The 16,567-nt window shown below is 32.6% G+C and overlaps 3 protein-coding genes across 5 annotated transcripts; 1 reads left to right on the top strand and 2 right to left on the bottom strand.

Moving 5' to 3' along the window:
• Positions 1-457: 457 nt before the first annotated feature.
• Positions 458-5,102, bottom strand: LOC105678767 (prolyl endopeptidase). Of its 2 annotated transcripts, XR_010888357.1 has the most exons (14): positions 4,962-5,102; positions 4,257-4,373; positions 3,761-3,984; positions 3,506-3,693; positions 3,182-3,407; positions 2,889-3,048; positions 2,617-2,817; positions 2,359-2,541; positions 2,160-2,273; positions 1,837-1,985; positions 1,538-1,750; positions 1,134-1,461; positions 900-1,033; positions 458-716 (listed from the first exon to the last, which is right to left on the bottom strand). XR_010888357.1 is itself a non-coding variant. In XM_067348850.1 (13 exons), the coding sequence occupies exons 1-13, from the start codon at positions 5,100-5,102 to the stop codon at positions 968-970; spliced, it is 2,310 nt and encodes a 769-aa protein (XP_067204951.1). In that variant the 3' UTR covers positions 761-967. The 2 variants fall into 2 exon arrangements, 1 of the variants encoding a protein (XP_067204951.1); XM_067348850.1 differs by lacking the exon at positions 458-716 and having other exon boundaries at positions 761-1,033.
• Lipt1 (Lipoyltransferase 1) lies at positions 5,072-10,275 on the top strand. 2 transcript variants are annotated; one of them, XM_012378379.2, is made up of 6 exons: positions 5,072-5,214; positions 5,720-5,764; positions 7,669-8,273; positions 8,648-8,755; positions 8,937-9,150; positions 9,369-10,275. In XM_012378379.2, exons 3-6 carry the CDS (start codon positions 7,785-7,787, stop codon positions 9,731-9,733), a joined length of 1,176 nt encoding a protein of 391 aa, XP_012233802.1. In that variant the 5' UTR covers positions 5,072-5,214; positions 5,720-5,764; positions 7,669-7,784; the 3' UTR covers positions 9,734-10,275. The 2 variants fall into 2 exon arrangements, with proteins under 2 accessions (XP_012233802.1, XP_067204956.1); XM_067348855.1 differs by lacking the exon at positions 5,720-5,764.
• A 1,729-nt stretch (positions 10,276-12,004) lies between these two features.
• Positions 12,005-15,027, bottom strand: LOC105678793 (amphoterin-induced protein 2-like). The gene is made up of 4 exons (XM_012378437.2): positions 14,647-15,027; positions 13,889-14,122; positions 13,425-13,585; positions 12,005-13,148 (listed from the first exon to the last, which is right to left on the bottom strand). Exons 1-4 carry the CDS (start codon positions 14,887-14,889, stop codon positions 12,533-12,535), a joined length of 1,254 nt encoding a protein of 417 aa, XP_012233860.1. The 5' UTR covers positions 14,890-15,027; the 3' UTR covers positions 12,005-12,532.
• Positions 15,028-16,567: the final 1,540 nt, after the last annotated feature.

Genomic DNA, 16,567 nt, shown 5'->3' on the forward strand with positions numbered 1-16,567 from the left:
TTGGTATTACGAGTTCGAGATATTGAAGTGATCGAGATATCGAAGTCAAGATGTTTAAAAAGATTGTTCAAATAAAAAAAATTTCGTAACATGATAAAATCAAAATCTAATCTGGAAAGATTCCATATAATATATAATAATATAAAAACAATTTACTATAAATGCCTAAATACTGGATTTTGCTATTACGCAAATTATACTGCATGTTACAATTTAAGATTTAGAAGAAATTTTTTACGAAAAGAAATCTCGACGTATTAAATTAATTTAAAATATATCGAAAAATGTTTGTAATATTTCCATTACAGCAATAGTTAACGCAATTATCTCCGTTATATCGATAATTAATGAAATTAATTATAGTTTTTCATAAAAAGCTGCACTACTAATTGGTTTAATAATCTCTCCCTATCATTAACACAATATATAAATATATATATCCTTAATTATTACTGAATTAAAAAATAAAAAGATTTTTATTATTGAACTCTTGAGTTACTATGCAAAACTTACGTAAAACTTTATCCAATATTCTCAATGCTTTGCCTTTTTCGTATAATAAATAAAAAATTTGGTGATATTTCTGCACCGATATCGTTACATTGTACCACGTTTTGGTACAATTTAAATCTTTAATCTTCATAGAGTAAACAACAGGATAGATAAATCTGGGACTGGCTACTACGTGTTTTAAACACTATGTGTCTATGTTGCACCTTAAACAAACAAAAACTCAGTCGTAAATATTAGCATAAAAATATAAATTTCATCGTTTTTTTATTTGACAATAAAGACACATTATTATAAAAAAATTTGCAGTTTAAGCATATCAGATGAATTTGCAACAATACATTTCAATACATATAATAATCGCATATATATTTTTAGCGATATATTACCTTACAATTTCTTGATTTTTAAAAGATTTATGCAAAATATTGGATTTAAATTTTTCTTCAAGCATTAATTACAATTTAAATTCCAAACCCAAAGATTGTACAATAAACGATAAGATGTCGGTACTTTCTTCAATCTAAAATAAAATATTCTTCATTATGCATGGCATTTCTTAAGTTATATGTATGTAATGTTTTTAATATGGGTGTTGCTTTATGGATTGCAAGAGTACTTACCACTTTCATAGTGGGCTTTCCACCTCCATGACCTGCTTTAGTATCTATTCTTACAAATAAAGGATTTGTTTGCTTTGATACGTTTCCAAGTGTATGCTGAAGAGTTGCTATTAATTTAAGAGTGTGCAATGGTACAACTCGATCATCATGATCAGCAGTCAGAAGCAGCGTTGCAGGATATTGTACATCATCTGGTGGTACTCTTACATTATGCAAGGGTGAGTATTTCAACAGATTCTGAAAATGCTTGAGATCATCAGAGCTTCCGTAATCCGAAACCCAAGCAGAACCGATAGTAAATTTATGAAAACGTAACATATCCATAACGCTGCAATTACCAGAAACATTTTAATAACTTGTATACATATGTAAATAGTTATTATAATACAAATATATCAACTAACCCCACTTGAGCTATGGCTGCGCCAAATAAATCAGGTCTCTGATTTATGCATACAGCAACAGCCAGACCACCATTACTGCCACCTTGAATTGTCAACTTTGATGAAGTAGTATATCCGTTCTCCACAAGATATTTTGCTGCATACTGAAAATCATCGTATACATTTTGCCTATTGAAGAAGCGTCCTGCATTATGCCATTTTTCTCCATATTCACTATAAAAGAGTGTGCCTCGTTTTTCATACAAGTAAATACAAATAATACTTTATAATAACTTTCCCAGCATTGTGCTCTTACATACCCTCCTCCACGAACATTAGCAACAGCAAGTACTCCATTTAAATGTTGTATAAAAACAAGTCTTGTAACACTGAACGTAGGCTGAATGCTCGCGTTAAACCCACCATATCCGTAAAGTAAAGCTGGCATAGTTCCATCCAATATGGCATCCTAAATTAAAAACTTTTCTTGGTAACTTTTTACTTTTGATATTCATAAAATAAAAAAAAACAGAATAATTGCTAAATATCTCAAAATATTTTTTATTTCTAAATATTAAAGATTGCAATTGGCATTAATAATGAAATATATTTTATCAGAAATGTTTTAAAATAATATACGTACACTCTTTGTTACTATAAACATGGGGATTTTTGTACCATCCTTGCTTGTATAAAATATTTGACTAGTCTTATATAAACTTGCATCAAAACCCTTTACTTTAATTTCTCGTAATACCTGAAAACAACAATATTAATTACTCAATCTATAATAATTTTAAAAATATGCTATTGTAGATAAATATTGTAAAATAAATATTAACTCGTGGTTTCTCTTCTTTTTTCAAATCGATTGTATATATGATGCCAGGAGTTAGGAACGATGTAAATTGGTAGAATATTTCAGAATATTTTTTCTCTCCTGAGAATCCAACAACAGTGCCAAGATCAAGAGGGAATGTTTTAAGAATTTCACCAGATTTTAAACTATGAAGTTGTAAAATATTCTAAAAAAAATGTTATCATTAATATTCACAATTATAATCTTTATATTCTAAAAACATTATATATATATAAATTACCTTAACATCTTGTATATAACAAGCAACAAATTTATCTCCATCAACAGCAGTAGCCCAATCTAGTACATTCTCAGGATGTTCTGGCAATAGATCAACCCATTTGTCTTGTCCATAATCTAACAAATCTATAGCTATCAATTTGTAGTTAGATGCATTTTTATTTGTGCGGAACACAGCTTTGGTACCAACATTAGTCACATACTGAAAATACATGAAATTGTAATAATGTGGAAATATAGTAAATTTAAGAAAAAGAAATATTGACTACTAACTTCATAATCAGCTTCAAGTTTATCGACAACCTGCGTTAATGGCAAGTTGCTGCTTATACTCATTCCAGGTTTTAATGGCGTAAAATATACTAAATTATCTCTGCAGTCCTTCAGAGGAGTAACAATAAGCCAGTTGCCACAATCAGATACTTGTGCACCTCTGATAAAGCAAAAGTATGCTTATCAAATATACATATAAAAAATTTATTTTATATATATATATATAATTGTCTAAATAACATTTTATGATTAGTATTATAAAGAAATTTAAAGAATAAAATTGTAAAACTCACATCCTCCACAATGGTTCTTCGGGAAATTCAACAGCAACAACATCACCTGATTGTGGTGTACCAACAATGTGATAGCATAACTTTTGATTTTGATTACCTAATGTTTCTGAACCATCAGTTTTTCCTTGTTGATCTCGATATTGTCCGTAAAAAATTCCACGATTATCATGAGTCCATGCAATTGGTGAAAACTTTACTTTTTCCAAAATTTCCGAATATTTTTTACCTTCACAAATAAATAATTATAGTGATATTATATACTTAATAAGTATATGAATACTATATAAAAACACACATCTTAATAATTTTTGCATTATCACATACCAGTTTCTGCATTCAAAAAGTGGATAGTACTCCAATCGGAACCACTTTTAGATAATCCATATGCAAAAATGCTACCATCTTCGCTAAAACTACTACTAGTAATTGCAACAGTTCCATCTTCAGAAAGAGTATTAGGATCAAGAAATACTCTTGGTTCACTTTCAAGAGTATCTTGGACATAAAGAACACTGTAAATAAAGATTCATTAATTAAGAATTTACTTTTTAGATTATATACATATATTAGACATTGTACCTTTGGTTTTGTAAACCTGTATTTTTATAAAAGTAATATTTTCCACCATGTTTAGTAGGACAGGAGTATTTTGGAAAATCCCATAATTGCTTCAATCTTTCATGAATATTGTCGCGTGCTTTACATGCAGCTAAATAAGGCTTAGTAATGGCATTTTGCGCATCAACAAAGGCTTTTGTTTCTACTGAATCTGGGTCTTCCAACCATCTATAAGGATCTGCTATCTGTAAAAGAAAGTTTACCTTTTACATAATAATTATAAAATACACTTTTTTGTCAAATAACTTAAAAAAACTATAGCAGTAAAACTTTAATGTTTAATAACTTCAATTTTAATTTATATAGTAATACTTATAAGATAATATTTCTTTTTAAATATTTATATAATTCTTTGCACAAAAATATCAATATATTATTATATAAGCACAGTTAAATTTTTACTTTCTTAATTTAAATTTCTTTTACTATTTATGAAACATTTTTATCGTATTCTAACCTCTACGCCATGATAATTATCAACGACGCTTTCATCCCTGCGCGCCTCGGGATATTGTGTCTTCGTCATAATTTTCGATTGACTTGCACTCTTCTCTTGTACAGAATAATCGGCGGCCTAAATGCACAATAAAACTTTGTCTAATGATATTTACACACACGCAAAGTTCCGTTCTACATACGCCAATTGTCACCACAGACCAAACGCTGAATCACGTGACTCGAGTTGTCGCACCAATGTCAAATCAATTGTTAAAACAAAGTTTTAACAAATTCAAACAATCGTCGAAACAATACAGTGAAATGCAAAGAAACGACTGATTTCGTCAATCGGTTTCAGAGCAAGTTTATACAACTCGCTTTTACGAAGGTGTAGCATGTAGCACAGAAAGACGCCAGTCAGGATCACGTGACCGTCACGCACTCATGAAGGTAACTGCGGTGACAGGATTAGGATATATCCAGACGAACTTGGCGCATAAGGAAATAGGTTAGTTCGTAAAAAGATGCATAAGGAAATGGACAATTCAATTAGTTCAATTGATTTTTCGCTTGCTTTAATTAGTTTATATAATTCTTATGAACCAATTCATTTCCTTATGCATATGCATATGCACCTATGCAAATTTATCTGGATGTACCCTTATACGCGATTAAGAAATAACCTCTGACAACATATATGATAGGGCTTATCGTAAGTTCTCACAGGTGTGATTGTGGACGTGATGTAACGTGTCAGTTGTAAATCTTTGTGATTGTGAATCTTATCTATCTTCGCTTCACCGACGAGATTCTTGAATATTCCACGCCGCCAAAATCTCTTCAACGGACGTATCGTCATGTGCATCCTCTCGTCGTTCTTCGCCAAACACGGAAATGCTCCGAATACTTCCTGGGACAACGCGGCATAATTCAAGCGCTGTTATAACGCTAAATCTTTTCTTTCTTTTTTAAAGTCTGTAAGTACAACTATTTCATTTTAAATGTAAGAATATATATAATAATAATTGAAAGAAACGGATCTTCTTCGCACGAATGCTGTGTGTGTAATTCAGAAAAGTCCGCGATCAGATAAAGTTCTCTTTTTTTATCAATGTGCATATGTAAGTTTAATGTTATTACGCCCCGTGGGGGCGGAGGGGTGCGGGATATATCTCCTTATCAGTAGGCCTCAATTGCCCCCTCTTATAATAGACGATAATAATTGTCACGTGAACGAGACTTCACAGCGTTTCATGTTGCAAATACACGCAGTGTCGAGATATCAGTAGTACGTACAATATTATAAATAAATGAGAGAGAACGGAAATAAAAAGCGTCGAAAGGAGCATTCGTCCACTTGAACCTTGAAGTAACGCGATGATGATGATAACATTTTATGCTACTCGCTTGCGACATTATCATTATTGATTAAGTGGCATTTATGAGGAAATACTAATCTATATTTTATTTTATTTTATGCAGAACACGAGTTCCAACGCGAATGAGAATTAGAAACAATAAGCACAAGTCAGTATATAGTAACGTTTAACAATATAAGTTGTTATAAGTTAAATTAATTTAGTATTATTAATATTTAAGATACAAAGATGATCCAAATAGTGTAACAAGAGTTAAGAATCTAAATCAGATTATATTAAATGGTTGGGTCAGAATTTTAATTCTCTGTTGTGGACATTAACGGACGTTAGCTCTCTACTTGTCTATTGTGAGAAAATTATAGAATAATTTTTTTCAACATTCTAAAAATATTATGTCTTATTTTTCTATGAGAAATGATTTCTTCGTAATATCGTAATCAACAAATTCTTCGGTCCTCAACGACAGTTCACAGTGGTCAAGTCTGATTAACAGATTTGTTTATTTGACTGGATTTTCTAGTTATCTTTCTTCATTATTTAATTTTAAACATTTATTTTTTTTTTAAACATAGTAGCGTAAAAAATTTTACTCAATAATCTCTCGATTCGTATTAGCTCTGTCTCCCGAGTCTAACAAGTCAAGCAGAATTATTGCCAAAGTATGATCAAATTAAACAAACATCATTAAAAAGAAGGGGGCTTACTTATCTTCTTAATGTAGATAGGTAGAGAAAGATAAGAAGAAAAGAAGCAAAAAAAAAAACGAAATAAAGTACAACATAGAAACTGTTATCCATGATATTTCAGCCTTTTAAATATAAATGTTTAGACACTTAAATTTTTTAAATAAAATACAAGAATTTGCATCAGCCATAACGTTAACATGTAATATATAAAATAATACTAACTCTTCATTTATAGTGGAAAAGTCTCTTCTAACTGATAATGTAGAATGGGACAAAGTTGTTATTATTATTATTAATAAATAATTAATATTTAATTCCATAGTTAAAGATATATATTTTGAGAGAATGCTAGAATAAATAAGTGGAATATTTCAAAACAAATAGTCATAAAAGAGAATTAATATTTTAATTCAAATTAATTAGAGAACTGGGTTAATTGGACGAAGCAAAATCGTGTCAACGTTAAATATCAAAGTCCTATCAGACATCACCTGATCAATTAAGAGTCACACACTTTATCTGTTATTCGCTGACACATAAGGGAATACATAAAAAATAACGAAACGTTAAAAAAATAGCCTATCGTGTTTACTGCTCGTGCATGTTTATACATTTATAGATGTGCATATTAATAAAATCGACAGACATATGGCAAAGACGTTTGATGATGATTTAAAGTCGTTTCTTCGGCAACGGGGGGGCTCTTATCGCGATATTTACGTGCCTGAATCAAAATTCGGTCGTGCGGGGAAGAGTGGAGTAGAAGAGAGTGATTATATCACGCGCCGGTCAGCTGTACTTTGCGCCTCGAACTTAGATAACCTCTACAAGTATTAAATGAGATCCCCTCCTTGCTTATTCGCAAATGGACGGACATTAATGCGTCTTGTTCATATAAAATATAAGTCCGAAGACTCGGTTCATTTCATATTCGCGAGTAGTACGACTTACATCGATAATTCGCGTTCACGACGACGGCGGGAGAACTATTTGTGCGTCGTAATCAGCAGCACCACCGGCAAGCAGGGACGCAGCCAACAGAATCGTAAAGAGACCAATCGTTTATCTCGGAGACTACCTCGCGGCGGGTGAATTTAATTTTCGGTTCAAACTGTCAGCACACGGAGGAATGCAAAAGGACTGTCGAGATTGTTTGGGTATCCGGTACCGCATTAACTCCCTGGACCAAACGTGGAAGTGGTTGCACCAAACTATCGCTCTGCACGACTACCTTATTTCCATCACCGCGAGCGAGACCAACGTTTTCATGCGTTTTTTTCATTAAAGGCTATTCTTTAAAAGACTGAGTTAATCATCAAGGTCGATCTCGCAAGCGGCACAAAATAAAGGACCTTGTTCATTATAGATAAAAGACTGATATATATACACAAGAGTCCACGTCACGTTGACATTACACCAGGTAGTCGGCAGTTGATCAACCGCGTGACACCCAGGGAATTCTGCTCTTTCACACGCCACGCAATGCCTTTGTCCGCCAGACTGATCGCCGCTGTCAGGCGTTGTTCTCATAGCACTCAGCAAACTGCCAGGTACGCATCTACATATACTGACACGATCCAGAAGTCGGTATTTATATCGCAATCCACGGATGTGTTTGTCAATCTGGCACTGGAGCACTGGCTGTACCTGAACTTTGACTTTTCCAAACACCATGTATTACTTCTTTGGAGAAACAATCCCTGCGTAGTGTTCGGTCGTCATCAGAATCCCTGGCTGGAGTGCAATGTTCAAGCGGCTGAAAAAAGAGGCATTGTTCTGGCGCGTCGAAACAGTGGCGGCGGTACCGTTTATCACGACAATGGTAATCTAAATTTGACGTTCTTCACTCCAAAAGAGAGATATGATCGCAAGTACAATCTAAACATCATCACCAACGCTCTTTTCCGACAATGGAGCTTGAAGAGCGTGATCAACAAACGCGACGACATTCTAGTCAATGGAGATTGCAAAGTATCCTTTATATAACATAGAAAATCTATTCACAAAAATTTTTTTTCTAATTTATATGATAATTATCAAATATTTAATATAATCAATATGATCAATGTTATATAATATTCATTGAAACGTTTGAGTAGGAATAATGTAACAAGCATAAAACAAAAAATAGATTCTATCGCTATCTGTTGTGAAACCATATCTTGCCAGTTCTAAATTTGTTTTAGAATTAAAAATAGACTTCAAATATTGTGTGTCACACTTATATTATCATGTCTATGATATTGTACTAAAATCTTTTTATGTAATTTTCGAAAACCCATAAAAATCCATAAAACACATAAAAATATGTTTATCTTTATTTCTTTAACAATAATATGATATAGATATCTGGAACAGCTGCAAAGTTGGGACGACCAAATGCTTATCATCACTGTACGCTTTTGGTTAATGTGAATAAGGCCGATCTGAGTTCAGTTCTTGAAAAAAAAGAGGTAAAGTTTTCCTCGATATGCACACGCGTGTATATTTTTAAAAATAAATTATACGCACGTCATAAAATGATTGCATAACAGTACATCGTAACAGTATATCAATACAGTTAATTCTAAAAATGATGATTTCATAATTTATGTATAAATGTAGCATAAAAATAATAGATAAATGCATTTTCAGAATGATATAGTCACGAATGCAACGGCTTCTATACGTTCTTCAATAACGAATTTGTGTGACATGAACCGAGATATCCAAATAGATAAACTTTTATCGGCTATTGGCTGGGAATATCTACGTACAAAAGCTCTCACTCTTGAAGATGGTAGATACAATCAAGTTGAAAAACAGAAAGGGTTCAAGTTTATCAATCCTACTGAAGATTGGTTTCCTGGTATGTATTAAAAAACGCTTTTATTTGAAACATCAATTGAAAATAGAAATATGATTTATTTCAAAGCAATTTCAAGCCTTTTTATTTTCAAACTATCAATTTTATTTAATTATTGTTATAAAAATGAAATAATTGGAATTAGTAAAATAACAGATAATTAATATGTGTGAAATGATCTGATAATTGGTCTATAATATTTTTATAAATTAAAATTGCAGGAATTGATAAATTCACTAACGAGTTCCGTTCTTGGGATTGGAATTTTGGGAAAACGCCGAAATTTACAGTTTCTCGTACGCTGGATGTCCCTGCTCACGATGGTAAAACATATCGTTTGAATTTAACTTTGGAAATACAGAGTGGTATTGTACAAGAAATCAAAATGAGCTTGCCAGCTGGATTAGTATCGACCAACTTCGAGCAAGATGCGAGTGTGATTAGTAATCTTCGCGGCACGAGATACGACCATGAAGTAACAGAAAATATAATCGCTGCAATTGGTGGTAAAACCGTCGTATTGAACACGACTCAAAGCGTAGATGAAAGCAATATAAGGAGGCTTGATGAAGCTACGCTACAATGACCGAATATCTCCGGCCATCACAAATCTGCCGAAAGCTTTATTGTGTTTCAAATAATTATTATTATTACAACTAAATACGTTATTTGTATATATATTATATATACTATATATACATATGTATGTTGTATTACATGTATATAGTATTTTATACGTATGCGTGATATGATGTGTGAGAAAAATGTTAAAAAATATTTGTTACTCAATGGTTTACTATCGATCACTGTCGATGCACTGCTCTATTCATTTCATAAAAATATTAATAGAAAGCATGACTACAAGCTATTTATGTGCTTTCACATCATGTTACGTACTAACATACAGAAAATTTTAGACTATTAATATCTGTTTTTATACAATATTATATTTATAAATTAGATCTTTACACTAAACAAAATATAATAAAATACATTTTAACATTTACATATGTTAAAAAATGACATCGATATCATGCTACATATCGATTTCAAAGTAGCAGAATTGATTTGTAAAATAATTATTGGTTCTGTTATAATAAACATTTTATTTTTTATTCAAATTTAAAATTTCTTTCAGCATTGCATGTTACATAATTCCAATTGTGTGTGTGTGTGTGTATACTTTCTAAATAATAAGTTTAATTTTTTAATAAAATAACTTTCCAAATATTATATATATATATATATATATATATAGTTCCACCTACATGCACTATTTTATGTTAATAGCCAATATAATAATGTTATTTTAAATAAAGTATGTTATTTACTACACAGTAGAAGTATATAATATTTAAATTCTATTACAATTTAAAAAATAATTTGTATATTATGCAGTAACTTTAAATATTACTGTTCGACGGTTGTTAGGATTTCCATCTTATCAGCTGTCGAGTATAAATTACTCTGCCAGCCATAGAGTGCGCCATTGTACCAATAGAACAGTTAGTTTTTCATGGCGCGTCGATTCGGAAAGTAAAGCGTAAGCATTTTGTGATGGATTATTCGCGTATTTTGTCCATATTAAAGGTGCATAAGACATGAATGTTTGTCGGTGGTGCTGATTAAATTGATGAGCAATTTCCGGCACGTATTACTTGCCGCTACTGTTTACGATTAACGGCGTTTCGTCGATTGTCTGATGGCTGCGGACTGGGGAACAGGTTATAATTCTAATGAATACAGATTATGATCCTATACCGAAATGTAAAATAATCTCAACATTTACTCAAAGCATTTGTAATTTGAGAATATTGTTTAAAATATTGTTAATTAACAAAGCTTTTTATAAAACGTATAGAAAACATATCATTTTCGTTTAAAGTGGCAGTTAATAATTGAAGTATGAAGATGGCATTACTTCAATATCTCGATATTTAGGTTGCAAATTTCACAGCATAGGTTTGTCAGTCACAAAATGGATTCCTTCGCATTGATATCACTCCGCAAATATTCTTCGCGATTAATGCTGTTTAAAAGTGAATCACGCATATTTCATCCACCAGAAATGCATTGTGAGTGTGAATTGTCAAGAATGCCGATTAAAGAGCGACGGGCGATTGCCGCGGAAGACATGATCTGTCGCAGATTTTCATTATGTTTCGTCGATCAGTATCGCGAAATGACCGTTACAACCCGAATGAGTAAGCATATTTCATAGATGTGAGCGTGCATTGTCCTTTTGATTTGAAGTAGTATCTTGAAAGTTCTTTTGATTTGAAGTAGTATTTCGAAAGTTTATTTCGTTAAATATAAAATCATCTAGTTTTTCCTGGATAAAACATAGTTATTCTTGCGTTGTACCCGCGTCTGACGACCTTCACATAACCACCAAAACAATCGTCGTTCGTCTCGCTCATTCTGAGCGATGCTTCGCTGTGTTTATGTTTATAGTGTCGTGTGAACCGCGAATTGTTTATGGTTTCCGCATAAATGGGATAAAGTGAATTTTATCTCGATTTCGTGTATTTTGTATACGCGATGTGATAAATTCGTGTAATTTTCGCGTAAGTAAAGTGTGTGTGTGTTAATAAATATGAGTCTTCATGGATTTTTCGATGGAATCGATGCAGAGCAATTCAAGGCGGAACTTAACGAACTTCAATATCCTAGCTGGTGAGTATAATTATTTCAATGTTTTATATGCACACTTGTATATGTTTTATATGCATATTTAAATATATGCATAATTGTGACAACACATGCATATACAAAATTACAATTATTAATTGAAGTGATTAAAAATTTTTTCTCAATACATTTATTTATCAAAATTTTTAAATAATTATGCGCACAATTTACTGCATATAGTTATATTTTAATCAAAATAAACAAAATTAAATAGTACGTAGTAACCACTATGTACAAAGTAAGCTATTTTATAGTAATTAAAATATGTATTAATTTTTCCAGGTTCAGCTGAAAGCGTACTTAGCTAGGATACAACGACTGGTGAGTGAATTCATTTATTATACTTACATAGTGACACAAAAACTAATATAATCACTGCTCTTCTATTCCAATATTTATTGTGTAATTGCTAAAAGATCACGGTTTGACAATTTTTGTCTACGCGCACATAGTTTGCGTTCTGATAAATAAATTATAAAATATAAAGTTAGTTTAGCCTTTAGAAAAAGAAGACTTAATTTTTTATCTCATAGCATGAAGTCATGCTTTACATATCGCTCTCTCGTGAAGAGTTTACTCGTGAAGTATTTACAATATAGTACATGCGAGATACTGTCAATATCACACTTATCCGTGCATTAAATTCAAAATGATTGTAATTGATAATATCACAATGATAAATTGGACTAAAAACTTAAGTATATTGCGTACTAGTTGTAGCAATATTATTGTTTAAATTTGTCATATCCGATGGATTACGATAAAGTCCCGGTCGCTGCATAACCTCGCGATACGGCGGCGGTGGAGTATCAGGGCAAGATGTGATTTCATTGAAATCAACATCTTCAAATTGCCACAGATTCTGTAGTAACGAAACTCTTTGAATATCGTTTCGCTCGCGATATCTGCGACGACAAAGTATCTTTCTTGAAAGCCAAATATAACATATAAATATGCTGCACGCACTACCGAGTAAAAATCCAGTCGCGAAGAGGTAGTACGGCGATATAGCATTTAATATTTTGAAGCTTGTCTCGTTTCTCGTTGCATTAACGCAAGTACTTGTATTGTTGTATGCCGGTGAAGATACAAGAGTCTTTTTTGGCGTGTTTTTCTTTATGTTGGAAATTGAAGGCCGATGCTTCTCGTATTTTATACGTGGATTGTAGATAATCATTTTTTCAAATTTTTTCGGTTCTGCATTTTTCGGTTCTACGGAATTTGTTGTACATACTGCATCATATTGTATACTTTTTTGAGTTAGATACATTTGCAAGTCATGCATAAGTTTATCGCACAACCAGGGATTTCTGGAAAAAAAAAAAATTATAACAAATGTTTGCGCTTGTCAAATTATTCTTAAATTAATTTTGCATATATATAATAAAAATATTAAGTATTAAAATTCTTGAAAATATATAGTGTCCTAAAAACGTTTTAAATAGAACTTTAGAAATTTTTCTGGACTTCTTAAAAATGGATTAACTAAGACATTTTTGCAAACGTCTTAAAAACATGCGATATACAAAGATGAAATTTACGATATACAAAGATAAATTGAATATTATATTTATCATTTGTCTCACCCCTGTATTGATAATGTTCTTAATAATTTTGTTGATTCCAAGACAAAGCTTTCCAATTGAATCATTAAATTATTTGAAAGATCAAGGTTACGAAGATTTGGGAGTCCAATGAATGTATCCACCGGGACGTGGCCAATTTTACATGAGTCCAAAGTTAAATCCTAAATAAAATATTATTTTTATTAAATAAAAATATACGTTCCTACAAAAAAATAAATTATTTACTACTCATTAATCAAAGTAATAATGTTGACCAAAAAAAAAAAAATTTACAAGGGGCATAAAAATATGGCTTTTTCTATACAATTTTATTATAAATAAAATTTGATTAAGAATGCATATTATTAATATTAACGTTGAAATAATCGTTTTGTGATATTTTCTCAAAACATAATGCTTTATATAATATAAATATGCGATTATTTGGTACATTCAAGGTTTTTAATGGATATTTTTGTTATTACCGTGAGCCAAGGGCACTTCAATTTCGGCACGTGCGAATTGAAATTGTTTTTCGACAATCGGAGAATTCGCAAACTCTTTGCTGGCATAAAAATATCTGACAAGAGATAATAAAGATGATTTTGTGATAAATCCAAAACCTTCAATTCCGATAATCCGTTAAACGCATTTAGACCAATTTCGCTAATTGAATTCACAGAAAGATTGAGATATTTAAGATTCGACAACTCTGCGTCCTAAAATAAATAATAAATATTCTATTATGTCAAACAATTTTAAATAAGAAAATTATTTAATTTTTCAATTCACTCGATTTTATCTCATAAAAATAATTTACATTTGGATTCACTCGTTGCATTATTTTCAGTAAAATAAAAATAAAAATGAAAATGTTGAGAGCAAGTATCTCTCACTATATTATTACTCTCTATCAGATTTTAAATAGATTTTTCAACGGCAGTTTTGCTTAATAGTTTAAGATCCAAGTTTTTTAAATTAAATATTCAGATGTATCTTATTATTCAAGGTATTGAAGATAAAGGTTCATGCAAATTAAACTTTCAGAGTGTAAATAATAATAGCAATGACAGAGGACTTGAAAAGATTCGCTCGTGGCATTCACAATTAACCTATTGTTTCTGAGGTGTACAAACAAAGAGAAAAATATTATTTTATCTATCTGTACCCTTGAGGCATGATAGATCTGAAATCTAACGTAGGCGGATCCTTATTTAATTACATGTTGCGTGCATATACTCACCGCTAGCTCGTAATTATTTAAAACGGATATTGAGTTATTTGACAGATCTAGAGCTTGCGTAATGCTCGGCACACCTGTGTGAATGCTATAAAGATGGTGTCCGGTGCAGGAGGCGTGCTGCAATCCGTACCAAATATCACACACGCACAACGATCGGCAAACGTCGGAATGCACCGAAATGTCGGTTACAACTACATCGAGAACGAGAGCGATGAGCAAAGTTCTAACTACTTCGCGCGTCATGACGAACCGTTGTAAATGTAGAGAGTTAAATTCAACTATTTTCACCGATTGATGGATTACTGTCTAGTAATTTTGTGTCTGATACGCATTGTGCTTCATCTTCACAAGACACGAAACTGTCGTGTACTGGCGTAATCTTATCTCACCAACATAGCAACGTGTATGACGAAGCGTTGTATAGTATATTGAAGCGCATCATACCGCTAGCGTTATCCTGTTTGCACCTTTTCTGCTTAGGAATTATAGTTGTTGACCGTACCGTGACGAGAATAAAGAGGAAGGAGGGAGGATTATTGTTAATTATCCTATCGGGAAAGAGACGGCACTAATTAGAAATCACGGAAAGATAGAATATGTTCGGTTGAAAAGCAGAAAATATTTTTGTCACCGTAACGAGATTAAGATAATTACAAATTATGACAATTAAAGCTGTCTGCTTGCGCTTACTCTTTAGGAGATTTTCCGAATTTCCCACGCGTGTGATTATAGTATCGCAGCGTTCTCTATGTAATTTTATAAAATTGGCAGAACACGCTTGACGAACACGAACAATTACAAAGTGCTTCTCACAATCAGAAAAAGTACTTTACTGTAAATCAAAAGAAATAATCGCGATAAACTTGTACGGTTGCTAAAAAATATTCGTTCGATTCTACTAAAACATTAAAATAAGCAGACGAATCTACATTTTCAAGTCTATTATTTTTGCGAGGTTTTTCTAAAAAAATTGGATTATAAATAATTATATATCTGTATTTATTTATTGTAATATATATATTTTTTATTTTCTTTATTTTTAAAATTCAGGTTAAATTATTTTATAGTGTTTTTTGATTTCTTATTATAATTAATACTTATTACTCAAAAGAAGGCTAGTACATACACAGTTTTATGATGTAGAAGTTAGTTTAGTTTTATGATGTATATAAATGTATGAATCACTCATTTAACTGCAAATATTGCAAGGCTAACAAATCTGACATTAACCACAGTGATGCGTAGTCGTGTTGTTTGCCTAGAATTAGTGAATATATTTAGATAATGAATCGCGACGAATTAATGAAAGGGGTAAGAGTCATCAGGGGTTTGAGCAAACGACGCTCATTACTCTTTGGCGCTTCTTCCGTACTTGTAATGAGGGCCAGCGATTACCGAGCTGACCAGCGAGGCGCGTACATTGCGCAACGTCCACAGAAATAAATCTAGGATAGGCTGCTGAGAATGCGTGGACCGTTGCCTTCTATTTCGCCGGTTCGCTTCCTCTTATTCCCCCCCCTCCTCTTCCGCGTACCCCGCAACATCTTCCGGCCATTTTCAACGCGCGTCCTCCGCACCGCCATAACGATCATGTCACGGGAAAGCCGTAGCTTGGCGAGCAGCGTCGAGCGGCCGGATCGATCGACCAACGCGACAAAGGTCTCGAATTAACCCGGCATTAATAATCCGCGTCCTCGAGACGCCATGCCGCGTTCGACAGGCGAACATCTACCAGGCGTCCATCGCCGGGCGTCAAACGAGGAAAAGCCGCGTTACTACGCATCAGCCGCATGCGGCACATTAGCTCTCGCAGACTGTCCACTCCTTGGCGTTTCGTCACTGGCGCCCTCAGCTGACGCGCATCTTGGCGGCTTCACGTTGACGATCTACGCTGTACAATTCGAGCATTCTGCGTGTCTGC

This window comes from Linepithema humile, chromosome 2 (assembly GCF_040581485.1).
Source record: "Linepithema humile isolate Giens D197 chromosome 2, Lhum_UNIL_v1.0, whole genome shotgun sequence".
Taxonomy (NCBI): Eukaryota; Metazoa; Arthropoda; class Insecta; order Hymenoptera; family Formicidae; genus Linepithema; species Linepithema humile.